Source organism: Styela clava, chromosome 8, assembly GCF_964204865.1.
Source record: "Styela clava chromosome 8, kaStyClav1.hap1.2, whole genome shotgun sequence".
Taxonomy (NCBI): Eukaryota; Metazoa; Chordata; class Ascidiacea; order Stolidobranchia; family Styelidae; genus Styela; species Styela clava.
In genome coordinates this window covers 17969967-17993329 of record NC_135257.1, presented here as the reverse complement: position 1 = coordinate 17993329, position 23363 = coordinate 17969967, and the positions used below count along the sequence as shown (strand labels likewise).

At 33.6% G+C, this 23363-nt stretch overlaps 3 protein-coding genes and 1 long non-coding RNA gene across 4 annotated transcripts; 3 read left to right on the top strand and 1 right to left on the bottom strand.

Annotated features, from left to right (window-relative positions):
* The first annotated feature begins 206 nt into the window (after positions 1-206).
* LOC120346350 (uncharacterized) lies at positions 207-2495 on the top strand. Its single transcript, XM_039416061.2, has 2 exons — positions 207-342; positions 1447-2495. Exons 1-2 carry the CDS (start codon positions 273-275, stop codon positions 1740-1742), a joined length of 366 nt encoding a protein of 121 aa, XP_039271995.2. The 5' UTR covers positions 207-272; the 3' UTR covers positions 1743-2495.
* A 6976-nt stretch (positions 2496-9471) lies between these two features.
* Positions 9472-11469, bottom strand: LOC144425905 (uncharacterized). Its single transcript, XR_013477718.1, has 3 exons — positions 11083-11469; positions 10513-10680; positions 9472-10117 (listed from the first exon to the last, which is right to left on the bottom strand). It is a non-coding gene; the product is annotated as an uncharacterized LOC144425905 (long non-coding RNA).
* A 4175-nt stretch (positions 11470-15644) lies between these two features.
* Positions 15645-17914, top strand: LOC120346420 (uncharacterized). The gene is made up of 2 exons (XM_039416152.2): positions 15645-15909; positions 16345-17914. Exons 1-2 carry the CDS (start codon positions 15852-15854, stop codon positions 16695-16697), a joined length of 411 nt encoding a protein of 136 aa, XP_039272086.2. The 5' UTR covers positions 15645-15851; the 3' UTR covers positions 16698-17914.
* Positions 17915-20892: 2978 nt separating this feature from the next.
* LOC120346421 (uncharacterized) lies at positions 20893-22610 on the top strand. The gene is made up of 2 exons (XM_039416153.2): positions 20893-21179; positions 21367-22610. The coding sequence occupies exons 1-2, from the start codon at positions 21110-21112 to the stop codon at positions 21699-21701; spliced, it is 405 nt and encodes a 134-aa protein (XP_039272087.2). The 5' UTR covers positions 20893-21109; the 3' UTR covers positions 21702-22610.
* The last annotated feature ends 753 nt before the right edge of the window (positions 22611-23363 follow it).

Below are 23363 nucleotides of genomic sequence, written 5' to 3'. Positions count from 1 at the left end.
TTTGTACATTGATCTTCAAGGAACGACTTGGCGACGACACGATTTGATCATGCGGAAATCGCGTGGAATTGCCAGTGACGTACCTTGGGCTCTCCGTAGAAAAGTTCGTTCAAATTCGAAAAAAATTCGAAAAAAATTCGTGTTATTTTGTTGTTTGATTTGAGCGCATAAATACAGAGTTCATTTGGCTTATCTTCACCTTACCGTCGGACAATCTTCGAAGTGAAATCGATCGTTTTGCTCAACGAGTCATCTTGGAAATTTGGAAGAAAATGGCGAAGCAATTTCTCTACGCATGTGCCGTGCTATCATCTATTCTACTTGTTTCGGTGTCGGCCTCTGGTAAGATGATATTCTATTTATATTTCCAAATTCTAAATGAGTATATATGTTGATGAACTATTGGGACAAATAGCAATTTTTAGGCGTTGATAAACCATTGAAATGAATATAAATATGAAAGATTTAAACTTGATAATAATACTGAAAATTAAAATTATTTTGTGCAAAGAAGCACATAAGAATAGTTGAAAAAAATTATCTTCAATAAGACAAATTTATTTCCAGATCGCGTGTATATTAAATTGACAGTAGAAAACTCAAATATCCAAACAAATACTATTTTCTGCAAATCCTAAGCCCGGGCGGATCTATCATTTAAAGTAAGGTAGGCTGAAGCTTAGAGTCTTCGACATTCAAGTTTAAAATAATAATAATTTTTACGCCATTTTTAAATTTACAATTGGGTTAATAATTGTTGTCCCGAATACTCACCATTAAATAGATTAAATTCAATACGGTCGAATGAATTAATGTGTCTGAATTTGAAGAACGCTGCTCAACGCTCAAACGCAAAATATACTAATTTAAATTAATTAAACAGTTTTTACCGTGATAAAGTCCTAATTTTCTGAAAACGATAATAAAATATCGATATATAAATATATTGATTTATCTAGGCAACAACGTATCCACGAATTATTATATCTTTCAATATTTCCAAACTTTTTTCTTCTCAAAAAAACGGAATGATGATTATTCAGAAATGTTTTATTCATCAGTATTTAGACCATGTCCCGTTTCTTGCGACTATGAGGCGGGTAGTTTGTCGTTGGGTTTCCAGCCTTGAGTTTCAGTGTTTTTTACATAACCTGAGAAGACCTCTTATAACGTGATAATGGACTAATTATGGATGGACAATGGATGATAATGGACTTTCAATGAGGCACCTAACGAATGTCATAGCCCAGCCCTATGACCTATCATCGTCTATGATAATAACAATTTTTTTCAATTGATATCGCATATCCTTTAATTTTGTGAAGAGAAATTTTGAGAGCAAATGTTTTACATGCTGTTAGTATTATTTTATACATATTACAAATACTGCTTAATTTACATTATGTTTTGATTTCACGATTCTATTTATGTTCTTTTCGGATACAGTACTACCTATTCCTGTCGGCTCTGCCTATGTGGAAGCAGGACGACCCGAGGATGCCAAAGTATATGTTGATTATCAGATCAAATCATTCGAATCGTCAGCATCAGCCGAAATCAACACCTACCTGGCCGACAACCCCACTGCTTACGGCCAAAGGATTTTTGCGCATTATATGCTTAATGAATTACGGGAAATATCGAAGGATACAACAGCGAATTCCATTCAGAGAGAAATAAATAATATGCCGTCCGATCGTCAACCTAATTGGCAGGCATTTAAAGCTCAAACAGGATTGTAATAAAGCCCAAATCGGAAGCATGTTGTTCTAAGATTTTAATCTTTTTATTCTTCGATAACATAAATTCATGACTCTCATTTCAAATCTACTTTCATTTAGTATGCGATATAATGTTCCAAATTAAAACCTAATTTTTTTTAAATTCTCGATATTACTAAGCCTTTGAAATATAAAGCAGGAGATTGTGTTTAAAATCGACCCCCTCTCCTTTATTTCATTTATGACTGCACATGCTGCAAAAATCACTCGTATTTGTAGTCTAAGTTGAAAGAAAATCTCATATAAAATATTTCATATCTCTCCTTAATTATAAATTATAAGGCGAATAGTAATTTAAAAGCTGTTGATTTATTAACCAAATATGTCGTATTATTTAATCCATTGATTTTATGATAATTCAGATGCGACTTATCGAAATATAACGAAGTTTAAAACTTTAGGGAAATTTGTTTCTCAATCCAATGACTCTTGCATCATAGTGCTTATTATTCTGCTTAGCAAAATTCGACCAAAATTAAGATTAAAAAATTGTAACCGGATTTGCAACTTCGTATTTCCAAAATGTCCTTTCCAAATATTACTTTTTTCAGCTCATTTCATGTGACTATTACGACAGAATCATTTATATCTCAATTTTTGTATTTCACGAATGCAAATACCGATGCAAAATGAGCTGAATTACAGTAATTCTAGTATTGCTAAAACTTTCCTGTGTGATTATACCACGCAAATATATGATTGATGCAACTATAATTTTGTGTTTATTCGTAGTCAGATGTTGTTTTTATCAGGTTGTTAGGTAAAGGTTGAATTTAATATCGCTAGTGTTATCCTGACTTGACATTACAATGTTCGACCAATGTGAAAAGTCTTCAGTGAGTTTAGTAGGTAATCTGTCTTAAAGCCTGTTAAATTGAGTCTGGGCCAGGCACAATCTCGGGACAGATTAGATAAATTTAACATAGCCCTGATAATATCTGTCTACACGTCCAAAGTATTGGATCAATTGGAGTTATCGGTATGTTCCATTGCAAATCATCGGGTCGTGGTTGCTTTCTCTAAGTCTAAAGGAATGCTTTTTTTCACATTTTTGCTGTGAATAAGGCTCCATATGAGGGGACTCGGTATTTATATAAATACTTCATTTTTGTAAAAGAAATGCAAACTTTTGGTTTTTATCGAGCCAAATTTAATCAGCGTTAAATATAATGAATATGACAATCTACATGTTTAGCTTAGTTTATCTGATAACGCTTGTCGAACAATAAAGAGTCAACAAAAATTTATAATCGTATCGTGACGATGCTATAGATAACAGGTTACGTAAGTATTTATATGATACTTCATACAACTTTATAGGAAAGGATACGGATTCAGGCTTATTATTGTTTGAAACTTTCTATTAGAACGATGTAAAAAAAATAGTGGGTATTACGCCATTTTCCAGTTATTTCCGAACCTCAGTCATTTTCTTAAAATAATCATTACAACCTAGCCATCCAGCTATGAAGAGGGGAAAGTGGAAAATCGACTTTGTATTACACGAACTCGGAATTCTGTGTACACAATCTAAAATCACCGGAATATCTTCCCAAAAATCAGGACGAATAATATTGATTTCCATCCAAGACCATTAATATTAATTCTAACACACATTTTCGAAGTATATTTATCCATTAACCATTCTTTAAAAAAGTAATGGCGGGGGTGTACCGCTTCACTTTGGTTAAGATTTACAAGAGTCTCGAACTAAAATGGCGGACGGACAAAATGGCTTCGGAATGGCGTAAATTGAAAAGTTGAACGAACCGAGCATGTGAGGACCATTACTCATTATCTCCCTATAATATGAGCTCAATTAACGAAAACTTTTTTTTCTTTAATGCTAGAAAAATTATTACGGGGCAGCAAAACTATGCGATATTATATTCACGTTTTGATTTTGTATCTCAGTAATCTCAGTTTCAATGTACATTTTCACGGGTGATAAGATCGCGTTGTTTCATGGCTGATACCATATACCGCTGTATTCGATGCGTTCTTTAATTGCGGTTATGTAGCAGGGATTATTTAGCCACACGAACGTGGTCTTCGTAGCTGTGGTTCTCAACCTTTTTTAGGCGGCCCAAATTTTTTGAAAAGTCACGTGACCCAATGTCCAATTACTAGGCGGTAGCAACGATAAGCCTCATACGGTCACAAAATTATCTGACAGCAGATTCCCAGTTTTTACGATGTGATATTTCCCTCATATACTACTAGGTTCTATTACATTTGAACCCATGACAATTGCACCTGCATACTATTGCACCTATGGAATTTATTTTTGTTTTACGGATAACTCACCCGAACCCATGGGTTTTAGCACCCGCATATAGATTGAACCCGCGGATACACACATGGGTTCAAATGTAAGTGGGTTCAAATGTACGGTCACTATACTACTACTATATCGACTTACACACACTGCAATACAAACATGTGATAAACAATAAAATTTACCAGAAAATAAAAGCAGTAACTTTTAGGTTTTTGTTGAAAAACAAGCGAACCAAGAAATTGTTTGGGCGAACCAATATCGGGTCGCGATCCATAGATTGAAAACACTGCCATAGTATAGGAAAAAAACTTAACTATGAACATGACATATTACAAGCAGTAATTTATAGGTCGACCGGGGGAAATTGTATATAAACAAATATTCGCAAAATCCGACCAACCACTGTGCGACCTCGTAAGCTCGTGTTCCAGCAAAGTTAGATTATTTCAATTTCCATAGCACGTAGTATCACGAGGTTCAGATTTTCACGGATTTTTCAGACGTGTGTATAAATTGCAATTTTGCATCATTTTTGTATTAAACTCTCATCCTCTTGAAAAAAATTCAGTAGATAAAATTGAACTTGCCACCGGGTTATTGATTTGGTAGGCAATGCGGGACTATATAGTAAACATAGGACATCAGTTGATGCCTGTATAAAACATTTTTTCTAGGGAAAGTTTGAAACAATTTATAAAAATAATTTTATCACACAAAGATGGTAAACATAACTCCATTAATAGGGAACAGTGTGAAGTCAGTAAGATTTGGAGGAACGCCATCTCAAACTCGAGAATTAACAATAGCTAACCTAGCATTTTAGTTCGTTCGCCATTTTGTTTATCATTTTCGTTTCGATTTTAACGCCAGGGGGCAAAATTAAAATTTGCGGAATTTGTCGCATGTTTAACCTGTCTGCTCGGGAGCACGTTCCGTGACTTGCTTAGATTGAGTGTTATAGGTAAACAGATATCAATATCTATTTTCAAATCCCATTGACCTCCTTTCCGGATATCAAAAGACCACAATGGATTCTTGTATATGGCCTTGTTTGGACCGAAAAGCGCGAATAAAACATAAATACTATACTTGAAATCAGAAACAAGACCATTAATCTGGTATTTAGATAATTGGTAGCGTGTTGTTAATCGGACCTTTTATTGTTTTGTGATTGGTAGGGAAACCATTTTTTTTAAATTGAACTGCGTTGGAATGTTACACTTTAGGTGCGAGAAGAGTCATTATGACATAATAAAAATGAAACTTGACTCTATTTCATTAGATTAAGCTAATTTATAGGTTTCATCGTCTCAAGGGAATAAAATCGACTTTGCCAAACTTTATTAGAAAAATATTTCTTGATATAGTTGAGTAAGGAAGGTTCAATAAAAGTTCACTATCAAAAAATATATCAATGATAATAATTTAAAAGCATTTCATATTTTGAAAATCACAGTTTGAAATGTACATTTTGACCTAATTATACGTGTGTGAAGATCTTCTTGTTTGATGATTGATGGTACCAACACTATACCTCGGTATTCAATGTCGTGAGAGCTAAATTGTATTCAAGCAGTTATTTATAAAAAGGCCGTGTCATGTGTTTTAGTCGTTCGGAACAATACATTATTCAGCAGTGAATACAAGACGTGCCAAACAGAAGATTTCATTATAATAAGACATGGAACGACATGCCCAGATTATAAACCTTTTCGTCTTGACGATTTCAATTTCCATGTGGAATTCCCGTCAAGCATATAAGTTTTATCATTTACAACATTCAATCTAACTGTTTCTATATTATTTTAAGTTTCGTTTTCACAGCTTTTTGGAATTGTTTTGATGCACAAGTTTGTTCAGTCCAGATAGTAATAAGTTTTGAAATAAATAATAAAGAAACAAAATGGAAAAATATGGAAACTGCCCATGGGATGGGAGGGGACAACACACATTTGAATCTTCCACGGGACACGTTGGACACGAAATTTTCTATGAATCCCATTAGATCTGATATTTCACTCGGGCGACACCTAATCCAATTAGGCATGATATCTGACATTCCTTCTACATATGTCAAAAATAGCTATTGCTTTCATTTATTCCTAATTTTCTATGAATTCTTTGAGATGTGATATTTTATGCAAAATTTCTCTGCATTATTTTTTACCCACGGGAACTCCTTTTTGAAAACTGAATCATGTAGCATAGATGGATCATCTTCACAGGACAAAGCTGATACATGCCGCGTATCGTTACTGGTGCCCTGAGACAGGTACCGGTAAGTTACCGTGGCTGTTCAGGTTCGTTCAGGAAACCGCACGATTTTCAGGGTATTGATGGTAAAACATTTTGTTATGGATTTCGTGTCAATATATTTGGGCATAGCTTTTTTGTTAGTTATATAATAGTTTGCAATTTTTCAAATTAAGAAAGTCCTGTTATATAGTGGACGTTGAACCCGAATTTAACTATTTTTTATTAAATTGTATTTCAATGGGAATCCCATGAGATAGATGGTATAGGACAGGGATATTTGGACACGTTTAGTGGCCATAACGATCGTTTCAAAATTTTGTTGTTATTGTTATTATTTGTCTCCGTCTCCATTTTTGAAAAATCGCTTTTCTCTTCGAATACTTGACCAATTGCTTTGATATTTTCAGTGGTTAAAGATAAAATTTTTCTCCAGAAGGCTATTACTTTTTTTTCTCGCTATGACGTCATCAAAATTATTGCCACTGGGTGGCACTAGGTGGTGGAATACTGGACCAATTGCTTTGATATTTTCAGTGGTTAAAGATAAAAATTTTTTCCAGAAGGCTATTACTTTTTTCTCTCGCTATGCCGTCATCAAAATTATTGCCACTGGGTGGCGCTACGTGTCCATATATTTGAGAATAGCTCTCTTGTTTTATTATGTGATGGGCTGGGACAGAAAAATATACATTTGATAGAACTTAACTGTTCAAAATAAATTTTGCTTTTTGAGTGACAACACGTTTTGATCATGCAACGCCTGAAACTCCTCTCAATGACGTAGCTTGAACTTTTTCAAAACGAAAAAGTATGATTGATTTTTTTTTCGATTTTAGAGCATATATGCAGAATTTATTTTGCTAGTATTCACTTTACTGTCGGATGATCTACGAAGTGAAATTGGTCGTTTTGCTGAACAAGATACCTTGGAAGTTTGGACGAAAATGACAAAGCAATTTTTATACGCAAGTACCGTAGTATCATAGCTTTCACTTGTTTCAGTGTCGGCACTCGGTAAGATAACATATTTGTATCATCTGCTGTTTGACTGAGTTTGCAGATGATAGTTAAATAACTAAAATAATGTTGGTAATACTTAATTTCTGCATGGATCTAATCACACCTTGAAAATCTGTGACCGATATCATCAGTTGTACAGTGTGGTGAATTGAAAGATGGATACACCCAGCAAACCAAGTGTGCCTCCTGTACCACCCAAACGCAAGAGTTCAACAAACCGACTAACGCGCACCACTGCTACAATGACCAACACCATGGAGGTTGATGATATCACAAATTTAGTTTCAGCGCTTGAAAGTACAGTTCTCAATTCACTACGCATCGAGATCCCAGCCAACATCGAACAAAATCTACTTTTGACACGCCTCAAACCATCACCATGAGTACAAGCTTAGAGGAATCAACAACATATTTGAAAGAATCTATCAACGAGATCAAAGCCGATGTAACATCTTTTGGTCAAATTAAGGAAGAGATTCATGAGATCAAAAAGAGCCAAGATTTCATGTCGAAAAAATTTGACGAGCTCTGTTCAAACCAAAAAGATCTCAAGAAGACAGCAATTATTACAAAAAAAGAGTCACCGATTCGGAAAATCTGGTCGAAGAACTAGAGGAAGAAATTGACATCTGAACCGTAAGACAACAAGACCAAGAACGTCGCTCCAGACTTGACAATCTGGAGTTTCACAACAATCCTTATTTCATCGGAGAGAACTGTGAAAACCTTATATCTCAGTTATGTAACAAAATTGATGTCCCTTTACAATCGTTTTACATCTCTAACTGCAACAGACTGTCTAGAAACAATAAAAACAAACCATCTCCAATTATTGCCAACTTTATTAATAGAAAAACAAGAAACCAAATACTTAAAAAACGACGCAAACTCAAGTCTTTTGACATGTCCACGGTTTTTCCGAAATTCCACAGAGCAAACAAAGTCTTTATAATTGAAAACCTGTCAGACATCGACAAAGACCTGTTCTTCAAAGCCAGAACCTGAAGCAGGCTTGCGGATATATTTCATGGACAAATAATGGAAAAGTTCTCATCAAAAAGAACTTGAACAGTTCTACCATCTGTATCACTACAAAAGATGATCTGCTTTTAATAAAGTAGGTTTTATTTTATACTTATGCCATATGAATCATTTCCCTTGTTACTAATTTATCATCTTTTCTTTATTTATATTCCTGTAAATTAGATGACAAATGTGTGTAATAGCCCATGTTGCAACATGGAAGTCCCACATTTAAAGAATATTCAAGACGACTTAGGCCTTTCTATTATTCATCGGTTCATTCGGTCTATTCAAAAAAATATTGATCAAGGAACTGCACTATTTTCCAATTTCTCCTTTTATCCCCATATAATAGCATTTAAATTAAATAATTCTTATTTGACTAATATAAGCATTGATGGTTACAAATTTATACATGTCCCTTCTGCTTCTAAAGCAGGTGATGTGGGTGCCTACATCAGAAATGACATGAAATTTGAGGTTCTTAATCTGAGTCTGAATTATTCCCATTGTGAAAACCTATGGTTTGAAATTACCTTGAAAAACATAGCCAGTAATCTGAGCATTGGCATTATCTATAGACACCCTAAAAACGATATTCCATCGTTTACAAGCACATTCGAAAACTGCCCCTCAAATTTAACCAAGAAACCTTTCATAATAGTTGGAGATCTCAATATCAACTTGCTCGCAACATCAAGTAGCACTCAAAGTGTCAACTATTCGGACATGTTAACTGCTCATAACGCTATCTCTCTAATTACCAGTCCCACTCGTGTAACACATACAACCTCGACACTTATAGACCACATGTATACAAACATGACAGATCTGAAAGGTAATTCTTAGGTAATATTATCAGATAGCACTGATCATTTTCCTATCTTGTGCTGTTTTAAAGGCATCAAACCATCAACCAGACATGATCCTATAATAACAAGAGATATGTCCGGTGAGTTTAGGTCTGATATACTGGACATGGTTAATGATCAATTCATCTCATTAGATTTAAATTCACATAATTTTGATACACTCTTTGAGGAATTCACACAATCTCTAGTTAGTATAATCAACCGACATGCCCCACTCAGACCAATGTCACGCCGCCAAACAAAGATCAAACATAAACCTTGGATATCCAAGAGATTACTCACTGACATTCGCCTAAGACATAAGATGTTCAAATCTCACTTCTTAGAGGGCAATAGCTCTCAAGGTACACATTTAGAAAAATATCCCAATTCACTAACTCATGCCACTGATGATGCAAAACAAATCTATTACCAAAATCTGATTTCTGAGTACAAAGACAACCCCAATTCTACATGGAGAATCGTTAATCAAATAGTACCCACTAAAATAAATCAAAGGAAGTCGTTAACGAAATTCATTTGGAAAATGGCAGTGTTATTGATAATAGTCATTTGATTGCACATGAATTCAACAAGTACTTCTCCACTGTTGGATCCGGTCTATCAAGAAATTTTCTCATGATATGGATGGCTTCAAAGGCTTTCTTGGCAAGCGAGTAAACCAATTCATATATTTAAATCCTGCAGCAGTAAATGAATTAACCATGGAAATAATGAGCTTGAAAGATGGTAAAGCAGCCGGTGCAGATAAAACCCCAATCGTTTTCTTAAGTATGCTGCAGATATTATAGCACCATGTCTGACTGCGTTTTTCAATAGTTCACTTCGGTTAGGAATATTTCCATCTTCACTAAAAACCGCTAGAGTAATCCCCATCCTCAAATCTGACAACAAAAACCAAGTATCAAATTATAGACCTAGATCGCTTCTATCTGTGCTTGACAAGGTATTTGAACGCCTAATTAATAGAAGGCTAATGAACGTTTTCGCAAAGCACGATGCAATAAATAAATCCCAGTTTGGCTTTCGAAGCGAACACTCTACATCACATGCAATTTTAGATACGGTATCCGATATATATGAAAAATTAGAAATGAAAGAATATATTAGTGCATCATTTCTGGACCTCAAAAAAGCTTTTTTACTGTAAATCACGAAATCTTAATCCATAAACTGTGGCATTATGGTATTAGGGGGGTAGCACATCAACTTCTCGCTAACTATTTGACTGATAGATCCCAATATGTACGAATTGGTACTCATTGCTCATCTTTCCTACCTGTAACCCACGGGGTTTCACAAGGTTCTTGCTCAGGACCATTTTTATTTCTAATTTACATTAATGATCTTGCTCGTAGCTTCATGTTATTTTCAAAATTGTTTGCTGATGATACAATTCTCTTCGATAGTGACAATTTTTCTTATGTGCTTCAGTCCAGAGTGAACACTGAAATAGAAAAGGTAGCAAATTGGATAGAACTTAACAAACTGACATTGAATGCTAATAAATCGAAAACTATGCTGATAACTCCTAACAAGTGCAAACATCGGGACTGCCTAAATATTCATATTGGGGACACTATTCTCGAAAATGGTAATTCGTACAAATATCTTTGCATTCATATCGACAATAATATGCAATGGGACATTCAAATATCAAGCATTGCTGTTAAATCATCGAAGTCGGTGGGAATGCTTTATAAGCTTCGGCCATACACGTCAATTTCAACCCTACGTATGGTTTACTTTGCCTTGTTTCAATCTCATATCCAGTATGGCATTGTAGCCTGGGGTACCGCAAATAAGACCTTATTGCGACGAATTGAAATTATGCAAAATAGTGCAATACCTGCTATTACTAATGCCGGACCTCGGTCTAAACTTGATCTCCATTATCATGGGATGCAATTGGTTAAAATTGTAGATATTTATAAAATTGAAGTTCTTAAAATCATGCACCAACATCATAATAACAAATTGCCTGTTGCATTCACTAGGTATTTTGTGAAACGAAGTGCAATTCACTCATATGCAACTCGGTCATCTGCCAATAACTCTTATTATGTGGCCCGTTACTCTTCTATTCGTTCTCAAAACTCCTTCAAGTTCATGGGTATGAAAACTCTGGAACATGCTCCCTGTTAACATTGGTTCAAAGAACAATATTTCATTTAAACAAGCATTAAATCTTTTTTTACCTCGATGCTTATATTTCTCAATTAGTGAATTTGCCACTAAAGACTTCTCTTGCCTGGAAATTATTTATATATTGCTCTATCAGTATAACCCAAACCGGCTTCCCTTGTTGTGGCTGCTAGGAATACCCCTTCAGTTACCATGGCTTTGCGACGTCGTGCTTGACCGCAATTTCATTTTTGTTACTGTGTTCACCCGCGCTTGACGCTGCGAGACAAAAACTGACTTGTTCAATCGCCGTAAACGCGTCTTTTTGACTTACTCGACACCAAAGTGACTATAAATCACTTTGCTCGACATGATGGATATTTCTTTTCCTCCTATTTAAACATTTCTACCAACCCTCTCGAGTCCATTCATAATTTTAAATTTAAACATTTCTCTTTATACTTACTCTCTCGATTCGATTTACGTTTCCAAATTTTCCTCTGTACGTATTTAAATCTAGCTAAATTATTTGACGTTTTTGGACGTCATCTGCTGCTGAACTCAGCATTTTTGGTGTCGCTGACACGATGACTTTATAGTCTATCGCGACTCCTCGTTAATTGCAGTTGAAACATTGTTTATCTGTTTTTTTCTTTCTTTTGCCAATTTAGTATTGTTTGTGTTACAATGTTTCATGCACGACGAAAATAAATTATCTGAATCTGTAATATCTTAGGCGAATTTATTTTGATTAAAGTGGTATCTTATTTTTATCAATTATGCTTGTCGAACGAAAACTTTTTTATAACTTGTTTGTTTAATTTTATGCGTAATTTTACGAATATGAATTTTTATTTCCACAGGGTGTCTCAAAAGTAGGTATACACTTTTAATTTTAATTTGCTTTTCAGGTACTCATCATAGAGCGTTTATTACTTCAGGAAACATATTATGGATATGTAGTAAAATTTGAGGAGATTGACTCAAAAAATGAGGAGCAAAATTGCTGAATGGCAAGAAGCATATAAATCAGTAAGGCGAACTTAGCGTCTCTTTAACAGAGAATTTATAATTAATTCGGCTTCGGATGTTTTTCTCAGAACGTCTGCTCCTTGGGGCATCAACTAAAGATCTAGTTTCCATAAATTTACGATGAATTGCGTAATTATTCGTCATATAGGAGCCGAATTATTTCCAATCTATTGCCAAACAGCAATTTTTCCCTTCATTTCTTGGGTTAATCTCTTTGTCATTCTGTGGGTTGTTGAAAATAGCAAACAATACCTAAATTTTAATACTTATTCATAATATCTTTCCTGAAGAAATGAACGCTATATGATGAGTACCTGAAAAGCAAATCCAAATTAAAAGTGTATACCTACTTTTGAGACACGCTGTGCAGTATTTCGACTTCACAAACTCATTGTCTGGTTTTTAGATCCCAGTAAATGTGTACTGTAGAGCAGTGCTTCGCAACCTTTTTAAACTTGCGGCACACTTATAAATCTTGCCAAATTCGACGGCACATCTCAACAAACAAAAAAAAACAAAGTGTAACTTGGTTTTATGTTCATATTTCAATGAGAGATTTGTGGTTGTTTTAATGAGCACAATACGTGAAAGAGCAACTCGAAGTTCGCCGTCAACATCTTTTATATAGGATCGTTAATCGTTTTTGATCAGTAATAAAGAGGAGAAGCTTTGTTCGCACACATAAGTAGTGCAAAACTGGAGCAATATTTCAATAGCTGCATTGGGTATGTGCTTATATTTTTCTTTTATTGAAATCCAAAACACATAAAGTGGAATTTTGCTGAATTTCAGTCTTAGCGTTCTGTCATTTCTTACTTCAAACAAATTTTTTTCTCGAATACGCAATTCTTTCTCTAAGCTTGAGTTTTATTTATATTCTATTACTACACGTGCTATGTAGCCTCGACAATAGGCTTTACAATATATCTGCTTGACATATAGGACTATTCCTTGTTACGTAACAAATGCACAGTGGGGGAGTCAGGAATTTGAATTGGTGTCGCTCAAGCTAACGTAAAGCAGGTTAACTTTACGTTAGTAGATTAGAGTAGTAGACTAACGTAAAATTAACAAAGGATGAAAAAAAAAATTTGTAAAAAGAAGGGGAAAAGTTGCAACTCCTGTGAGGCACACCTGGCATCGTCTCGCGGCACACCAGTGCGCCGCGGCACACCGGTTGCGGAGCACTGCTGTAGAGGAGACCGTATAGTCGGCCATCGTATTCGTGGAACAGGGAGATCCAAAGTTTGCTAAATCATACATTAGCGGCCAGATTGCTTCTTTGGGTTAGTCACAATAACCACTAGTCCTCGCCTTAACCGATAACATCGGGCTCAACTGCCCTTATCCCAAAGACAAGATGGTTGTTTATTACATGCTTCATAACTTAGAACCAGATTTCTATCCGATTTCTGCCATATCTTTCTGGTTTGCCTATCAAATATCTAAGATTAATCCCATCAATCAACCTAAATGGCAAGCATTTGTACATGTGCTATAGGCTTGTAATGGAGTCGAATCCAGAAGCATGTTTTCGTGAACATTTTTTTTTTGTTTGTATAAATTCGTAAAACTGATTTTGAATTTCCGTTTATTTTGTTAGCGACATACTAAAATAGAAAGCATAAGATTTTCTTTCAAAATAGATATGTATCGCTTATATTTCATTTATGTCCGCAAAAGTTGCAAATGGAATTCTTATTTGTAGTCCAAGTTGAAGAAAAACTTTCGATATAATATCTCAAATCTTGCCTTGGTTATGATGTACATGATCGGCTAAATCAGCTGTTTTCAACCAAGGTTCCGCGGCAGTTTAGCGTCCTGACAGTATATTCCACAAGATTAAATTCAATTCCGAAAAAATTTATTATTATATGTATATTGTTCAAATGCAATCAAATACCAGATATCCATTGCTTTTATGATATTTCAGATCTGACTTGTCAAATTTAAACTGAGTTTTGAATTTTAGGAAAACATGCTTCGTAATTTGGTGACTGCTTGATTGTATAGATTGTTATTGTGCTTTATAAAATTTTAATGATTTTGATTGAAAAAAATATCAATTTGTAACCAGATGTGTAATTGCGCAATATCTTTTCCAACTTTTTTTAACAGCTCATATTTCTTCGTTATTGCTGTGGTGTACTTTTTTGAGCGTCCCATTCTTGTATTTCAAAACGGAATGAATGAAAATAACGATGAAAAATGTGTTGGAATAGAGTTATTTTGGTAGGACTGAACTTTTTTGTCTGATTATATCACGGAAATATATAAACTGTTTATGCAGCTATAATTTTGTGTTTATTTGTAGCCAGTTGTATAGTTTTATCAGGTTTTTATTTGAAGGTTAAATTTAATATTGATAGTGTTATCTTGCTTGATATTACCATTTGTAAACCGTAGTAAAAGGTTTCCATTTAGTTTATATATGTTTGTGTCATGAAGAAGCTACCTTGAATTAAGTCTTGGTCAGGCTTATGCTAAGGATAGATTGGATAAATTTGAGATGGCGATGAGAATTTCTGTCTACACGTTTAAAGTATTGGATCAATTGCCGATATCAGTATGTTACATAGTAAGTCACTGACTCGTTCTGATTTTCTTTAATGGAATGATAATAAAACCTACGCTGCGAACAATGTTCTGTACGATGGGGATTGAAACCAAGATAAATATTTTGTTCTTTAAATGGCTAAACCGCTTTTCGTTTTTTCGGCCCAAACTTGGCCAATGCTGATATACTGAATATGACATTCTGCATATTTTAGATTAGTTTATCCGATATAAAACTGGTTCAACAATAAATATTCAACGAAAATTAATAATTCTATTGTGATGTCAACCACGTTTTTTTTTAAATTGAAGCGGTAAATAACAGATTATATCAGTGAATACTCACAACAATATATGACATGAACCGCAAAAAGATTCTTGTTTACTGTTTTTATAAACTTTCGCAAGAAATAAAGATAAAAAAATAAGTATATCTTACGCTATTTTCATGTAACTTTAATCCTCGGCCATTTCATTTAAAACCGGTTGTTTGTCGCAAAAGCATACTTTATCTTGAAACATCTATGAAGGTACAAGCGACAAGCCGACTTTGTAACACATATACTAAACAAGTATGCTTTAAAACCATCAGAGATTACATATAGATTAGACACTTACAACTCAATATATGACGTTATCGAATTCAATTTCTGTTTATTGTTGTTTACAGCTTTCGCTATGAACAATGGCTGACAACGCGATTTTATCATGCGGCGAGCGAGTGATACTATCACTGGTTTAGGTTAGACGTATGATTTCAAGGAGAAAAAAAAAATGATTCATTTTGTTCTGCGACTATAGATAAATACAGAATCTATTTGACTCCTCTTCACTTTACTGTCGGACAATCTTCGAAGTATAATCGATCGTGTTGCTAAACAAAATATCTTGGAAATTTGGACGAAAATGTCGACGCAATTTCTTTACGCATGTGCCGTGCTATTTGTTTCGGTGTCGGCTACAGGTAAGATGATATTTCAGTACTATTCACAAATTCCAATATAATTTATGTTGATAGAGATTAACAGCGATTCATAAGCTATCATGAACTACTGCAGGGAATAAAAATATGGAAAATTTAAATTTGATCATGATATTGTAAATTAGATTACATTTAAGCACATAAAAATATATGATAATATGTGAAAAAATATGAAAAAATCTCCACATTGCTAATATATAGAAATGAAAGTTATTCTAACAAAATCTTTTTGCCGAAAATGCTGGCGTACGGTTCGAAGATAATTTTGTGGCACCATATGTTGTATATTTATTTTACTCACTCTAGTTGATGTAAGAAATCTGTTTTTATACTGCTTTGTATATTCTATACCCTACAATTTCTCTTAAATTTATTATTTATATTTTGACTTCACAAATCTGATTATATTGATTTCAGATCTATACCAGGACTATGAGTCATTCGTCGTAAAATTTGCCACCTCATACGTGGAATCGGGAAGACCAGAAGACGCCAAACGACTCAGTGATATGTACATACTGAGGGTATTGTCACAGAGTCCAGAAGAAATTTCATCATTCAAAGATTCCCTTAATGAATTCATCTCCAGAAGCAAATTCCAAAATGGTAAAAAGATCCTTGCTTTTTACGGGCGACATAAATTAGATTCATCTTCATATTCAGCGTATTCCACACTTGACTTGATTGATATTGAATTGTCTTATTTGTCACCCCAAAATAAGCTCGAATGGAAAAAGTTTAGAGATATACTAGGCTTGCAGCAAACTTAAAATCAGAAGCATTTGGTATGAAATTTTAGTTTTTGTATTGTTGAAAATATAAATCCATGACTTACATTTCAAATTGGCTTTTTGTTTGTTGGCAATGTAATGTTGATTTTCCCAAATTATTGATATTTCTAGTTGTTTACTATGATATATGATATGATGATTGTATTTAAAATCGGATCATCTCAATTTTTGTTTTCACTAATGTTCGCATAGGCCGAAAATAATTTGTTACTGGAAGAAAATTTCTGATAAAATATTTCACATCTCGGCCCAAGTTCTGAAGTACAGAATTGGCTAAATCATTGGTTTTCAATCGAGGTCCCGCGACATCCTAGCGTTCCGATAGTATAGTTCTCAAGTTTACATTCAAATCCAAAATTCTATATTATTATATGTCCATTGTTTAAATGCAATCAATACACTTTAAAAATCATCTTGTTTTGCCAATATTGGGTTTGCTTTTATATATATATATTGTCTATTTACAATTCTGCGTACAGCTATACAGTTATTGCAAAAGGGTTCCTCGAGTTTCTAGAATGTTTCACTGGGTTTCCATTCTACAAAAAGTTTGAAATCCACTGGATTATAAAACAAACTTGGAATCTGTGGATACATCTTTTCCTGATTTATCGTGTTTTATAATCCATTGCTTTTTATCATATTTTACATTCCAATTGTCCAATTTAAACTAAGTTTTGAATTTTATGAAATTTCTCAATTCAAGGATGCTAGATTATATTGTTTCTATTCTTTTGACTGAAAATAAGATTAAAAACAAAATGATTTATGACCGGATGTGAAGCCGCGCATTTTCAATTTTTTTCAATCCCATTTCCAGCTCATTTTTATCATTATTACGAAAGAATCTAGTGACCTATAAATAAAAGGTCAATTTTTGTATTTCCCAACTAAATGGATGAAAATAACGATAGGCTGAAATAATTGGACACGTTTAGTGGACATAACAATCGTTTTGTTGTTATGTTGTTCTTATTTTTGTTGTTCTTTGACACGTTTTGAAGAAATCGCTTCACTCTTTGATTACTGAACCAATTGCTTTGAAAACAGTGGTTAAAGATAAAATTTTTCTCCAAAAGGCTATTATTTTTTCGATATGACGTCATCAAAATGATGTTTTTGACGTGTCCATATATTTGAGCATAGCTCTCTTGTTTATTCTAATGGTGCTGATACTTTTTTGTCTGAATATATCACGGAAATATATGCTTGATGCAGCTATAATTTTGTGTTTATTTTTTGGCAGATGTAGTTTTTATCGGGTTCTTATTTAAAGGTTGAACTCATCATCGCTCGTGTTATCTTGACATGACATTACAATGTTTGGCGCAAAGGAATTTTGAAGCGGTGGATAACAGATTATGTCAGTGATTACACACTTAGAACTCAATATTTAATCGGAAAGGATTCTTGTTTACTGTTGTTCAAAACATTCCCGTAAACAACGTTAAAAAATCAGTAAATACTACGCTATTTTCATGTAATTTTATGTCTCGGTTATTTCATTTAAAACCGGTTGTTTGTCGCACAAATTAATACTTTATTATCTTAAGTACATCTATGAAACGTCTATTAAGGTACAAGCGAAAACACATATACATACCTGCTTGATGCTTTAAAACCACGAGAGATTCGGCGTAGATTACACACCTACAATATAATATATGACGTTATCGAGACCCATTTCTGTTTATTGATGTTTACAACTTTCGCTATGAACAGCGTTAAATAAATTAGTAAATACAACGTAATTTTTCAGTAATTTTAGCTTATCAGCTTTCAACTAAAGACCCATTCAAATCCAAGCCATGAAAACTTGGGCGTTAAACATACATTAAAGGGGCAAACGAAAAGTCGACTTAGTAACACAAGAACTGTTATCTCTGTATACACGATCCAAGATCACCGGTATATCTTTTATCCCAAAAACTTGCCTGGTTACTATTCTATTTACGGCCATTTATATTATATTAATTCTAACATGCATTTTTGATTTATATTTATCTATTAACATTTCTTATAATTGCAAAAAAGTAATGACGCAAAAGTACTGCTTAACTATGGTCGAGGGTTTTAAAGGTTGCGAATTTTACTAAGTAAATAGGCGAAAGAACAAAAAAGGCGTAGATCATGCAAAAAGTAAATTAAACGTTTGAACGCTCCAGTGTTGGATTTATCATAGGGCAAAATAAGTACGTACGTAGGGCACCAGGGAAAAAGGGCACCACTTAAATTTCTATTGACGATTTTAGTGGTGCCTCAGTGCTTCATAAAACAATTTGGGTTGGTTAAACGAAACAGACCTCAATATTGGCTCGGTTGAAATAAAGTTCTCAAATATCATCTTAAATTTCTCTAATAATGTTTGTAAGTATAAAACTTACTTATAAAAGTATATTTATTTACATTCAGATAGCATAGAACAACGGTTTCATTTTTATTATTTTTATTGATGAAGCTCAAAAATCTCAAGTGCTCAAGGACGAAAAAATCATGATACGAAACGAGAACAATTTGAGCATGTAAGGTTCATCATTCATGGTTACTTCGTATAGTATAGGACCAATAAACTATCTAACTATTTTCTAATGATTCTGCAAAAAATTATTTTCTTGTAGGCTGGAAAATAATTTTTAAAAAAATAATAGAGCTGTGTAATCTTATATTTGTGTTTATGTTTCATATCTCGGAATTCCAGGTTTTCAATACATATTAATAATTAAAAACTTTACATTTAGTTATATAATATATAGTCTAATAATCTAATCTAATAGTGCTGAATTTTTTTGTGCGATTATATCACGGAAATATATGCTTGATGCAGCTATAATTTTGTGTTTGTTTGTTGCCAGATGTAATTTTAATCAGGATATTAGGTAAAGGTGGAAACTTATCATCGCCAGTGTTATTTTGACATGACATTACCAAATTAAAAAGAATTCTTTGAGTTAGATATGACCGTGACCGATAAACATTTTGTTTCTCCAATAGCAAAACCGATTTTATTAAGGGACGGAATATTTTTGGTTTTAATAGACCCAAGATAATAATAATAGACCCGGCCAGTGCTAAATATATTGAATATGACAATTTGTAATGACATATTGAATTACCGTAAACGCGTCTCTTCTGACTCACTTGACACGATTGATATTTCTTTCGTTAAACATTTCTCTCCCTACTCTCTTGATTCAATTCATATTTTCTATTTAAACATTTCTCTTTTGACTCTCTCGATTCCATTCATATTTTCTATTTAAACATTTCCCTTTTGACTCTGTCGATTCCATCCACATTTTGTATTTAAACATTTCTCTTTTGACTCTCTCGATTCAATCCACATTTTGTATTTAAACATTTCTCTTTTGACTCTCTCGATTCCATTCATATTTTCTATTTAAACATTTCCCTTTTGACTCTGTCGATTCCATCCACATTTTGTATTTAAACATTTCTCTTTTGACTCTCTCGATTCCATTCATATTTTCTATTTAAACATTTCCCTTTTGACTCTGTCGATTCCATCCACATTTTGTATTTAAACATTTCTCTTTTGACTCTCTCGATTCCATTCATATTTTCTATTAAACATTTCTTTTTTGACTCTCTCGATTCGTTTACGTTTCCTGAATTTTCTCCTGAACTTATTTAAATCTAGCCAAATTATTTGACGTTTATTGACGCCATCTGCTGCAGAACTCAGCATTTATGATGTCGCTGACACGATGACTGGATAGTTTTCGCGACTCGTCGTTAATTGCAGTTGAAACATTCTTGACTGTTGTTTTTTGTTTTGCCTTGATTTGCTATTGTTTGTGTTTGCAATGTTTCTTTCACGACGAAAATAAATTGTCTTAATCTGAATCTGTATGTTTTAGATTAGTTTATCCAATAGAAGACTCGTTGAACAATCAACATTCAACAAAAACCAATAATCATATCATGACGTATATAACAATTATTTGACAATTTGGCGAGGTAGATAAGAGATTAAGTTAGTGATTACACATTTACTCAATATACGACTTTACCGATGAAGCATTCTTGTTTACTGTTGTGTAAAACTTTTGCAAGAAACAATATTAAAAAAATCAGTATATATAACATCATTTTAGGTACTTTTAGCTTATCAGCCCCTATTTTAAAAGCCCATTACAAGCCATGCAGACTTGGGCGTCAAAAGTACCCTTTTTGAGTGACAACACGTTTTGATCATGTGACAAACGCCTGGTGTGACGTAGCTTCAGTTTTTCAAAACGAAAAAAATATGATTGATTATAGCGCATATATATACAGAATCTATTTGGCTCGTATTCACTTTACTGTGGGACAATCTTCGTAGTGAAATCGCTCGTTTTACAGAACAAGATATCTTGGAGATTTGTACAAAAATGGCAAAGCTATTTTTTTACGCATGTGCCGTAGTATCATCTATTCTACTTGTTACAGAGTCGGCCTATGGTAAGATGAGATTTTTGTGGTATTTAAAACGAATTTATTTTGATTAAAGTTAACTCTTATTTTAATCAATATGCTTGTCGAAGGAAAACTTTTTCATAACCTATTTGTTTCATTTTATACGTAATATCAATATGAATTAAATTTTCATTTAGATTTCGACTGCACGAACGCATTGTATTGTTTTTAGATCCCGAGTCATTCGTCGTGAATACCGTATATTTGGCCGTTACGTATGTGGATCAGGAATATACAGTGGATGTTAAATTATATATTAGCAATCGAATTGATTCATTAACCAAGCCACAAAAACTACAAGTCACCGCCCAAACCAAGTCTGTCATATCCAACTCCCCTTCTCCTGAAGAGAGGCTTATTGCTTATTACATTCTTCATAACTTGAAACCAGACGACTATCCGATTCCAGCTGCATCAAACTGGTTTGAAGATCAAATATCCCAGATTGATTTTCCTAATCAACAAAAATGGGAAGAGTTTGTGAATGTGGATGATATAGGCTTCTAATAAAGTCAAATCCGAAACCAGGTTTTCCTGGAAATTTTATTCTTTGTATTTTTCGTCAGTATAAATTCGTAAAACTCATTATAAATTGTAATTTATTTTTTGGGACATACTAAAATATGGAGCATGGGGATGCGTTAAATTCGACACCTATTGCTTTTATTTCATTCATGTCCACACTTGTTTCAAATTAAATTCGTATTTTGGGTTCAAGTTAGAAGGAAAACTTTCAATATAATACCGCCTTGGTCATGATGTGCGCGATCGGCTAAATCAGTGGTTCCCAACCGATGTTCCGCGACATTTTAGCGTCCCAACAGTATAGCCCGGGGAATAAACAAAAAATACTTATTATTGAACTTGTCACAGTTCAAATATCATTTTGTGTTCATCAGTATATATATTCTGCTTACAGCCTTACATTCATTGTATAGGAGTTCATAGATCCTCTGGAATGCTTCTTTTGCGTTTATCGCTGCCAAATATGTCGGAAACAACTGGATTGATTAAAAATTGAAAGATCTGCTTATATTGACATATATTAATTGCTTTTTATAATATTTCAGATCCGATTTGTCGAATTTAAACTAAGTTTTAATTTTCATGAAAACATGCTTCATATTTCGATGACTGCTTGCATTGTATTGTTTGTTATTCTGCATTGTAAACTTGGACTGAATTTGATTAGAAAAAGATTAATTTGTAACCAGATGTGTAATTGCGCAATATCAAAATTTCTTTCTAGCTTTTTTTTCAGCTCGTCCATTTCGTTATTTCGGTGGAGTACTTTATTGCGCGCCCCCATTCTTGTATTTCGAAACTGAGTGAAAATTGAGTTGTAATACACTCATTTTGTTAGTGCTCAATTTTTTTGACTGATTATATCACGGAAATATATATACGGTTAATGCAGCTATAATTTTGTGTTTATTTGTAGTTAGATGTTGTTTTATCAGGTTTTTATTTAAAGGTTAAAGTTATTATCGCTCGTGTTATCTTGACTGACATTAGAATGTTTCAATCAAAGTAAAAGGTATTCATTGAGTTTAGTATGTTCGTGTCATGAATCTTGAATTAAGTCTTGGTCAGGCTTATTCTGAGGATATATTAGATGCATTTAAGATGGCTATGAGAATTTCTGTCTGCATGTCCAAAGTGTTGAACCAAGTTCCTACATCATTATGTTACATGGTAAACCATTGGGTTGTTCTGATTCTCTTTAATGTAATGTTTTCAAACCTACGCAGTGAACAATGTTCTGTACAAGGGGAATCGATACGTAGATAAATATTTTGTTCTTTAAATGGCCAAACCGATTTTTGCTTTTTAAGGAACCGTAATCTTTTGCGTTTTTTATCGCCCCAAACTTGGTCAGTTCTAAATATAGTGGATGTGACATTCCCCATGTTTTAGATTAATTTATCCGATAACATTGGTTGAACAATGAACAATCAACAAAAATTAATATTCGTGTCGTGTTGTCAATCAAATTATTTGACACAAAGAGTTTTGAAGCGGTAGATAACAGATTATATCAGTGGTTATACACTTACACCTCAATATATGACATTAAAACTGACGCATTCTTGTTTACTATTTTTTAAAACTTTCTCCGAAAACAAAGGTATAAAAATCAGTAAATACTACGCTATTTTCATGTAATTT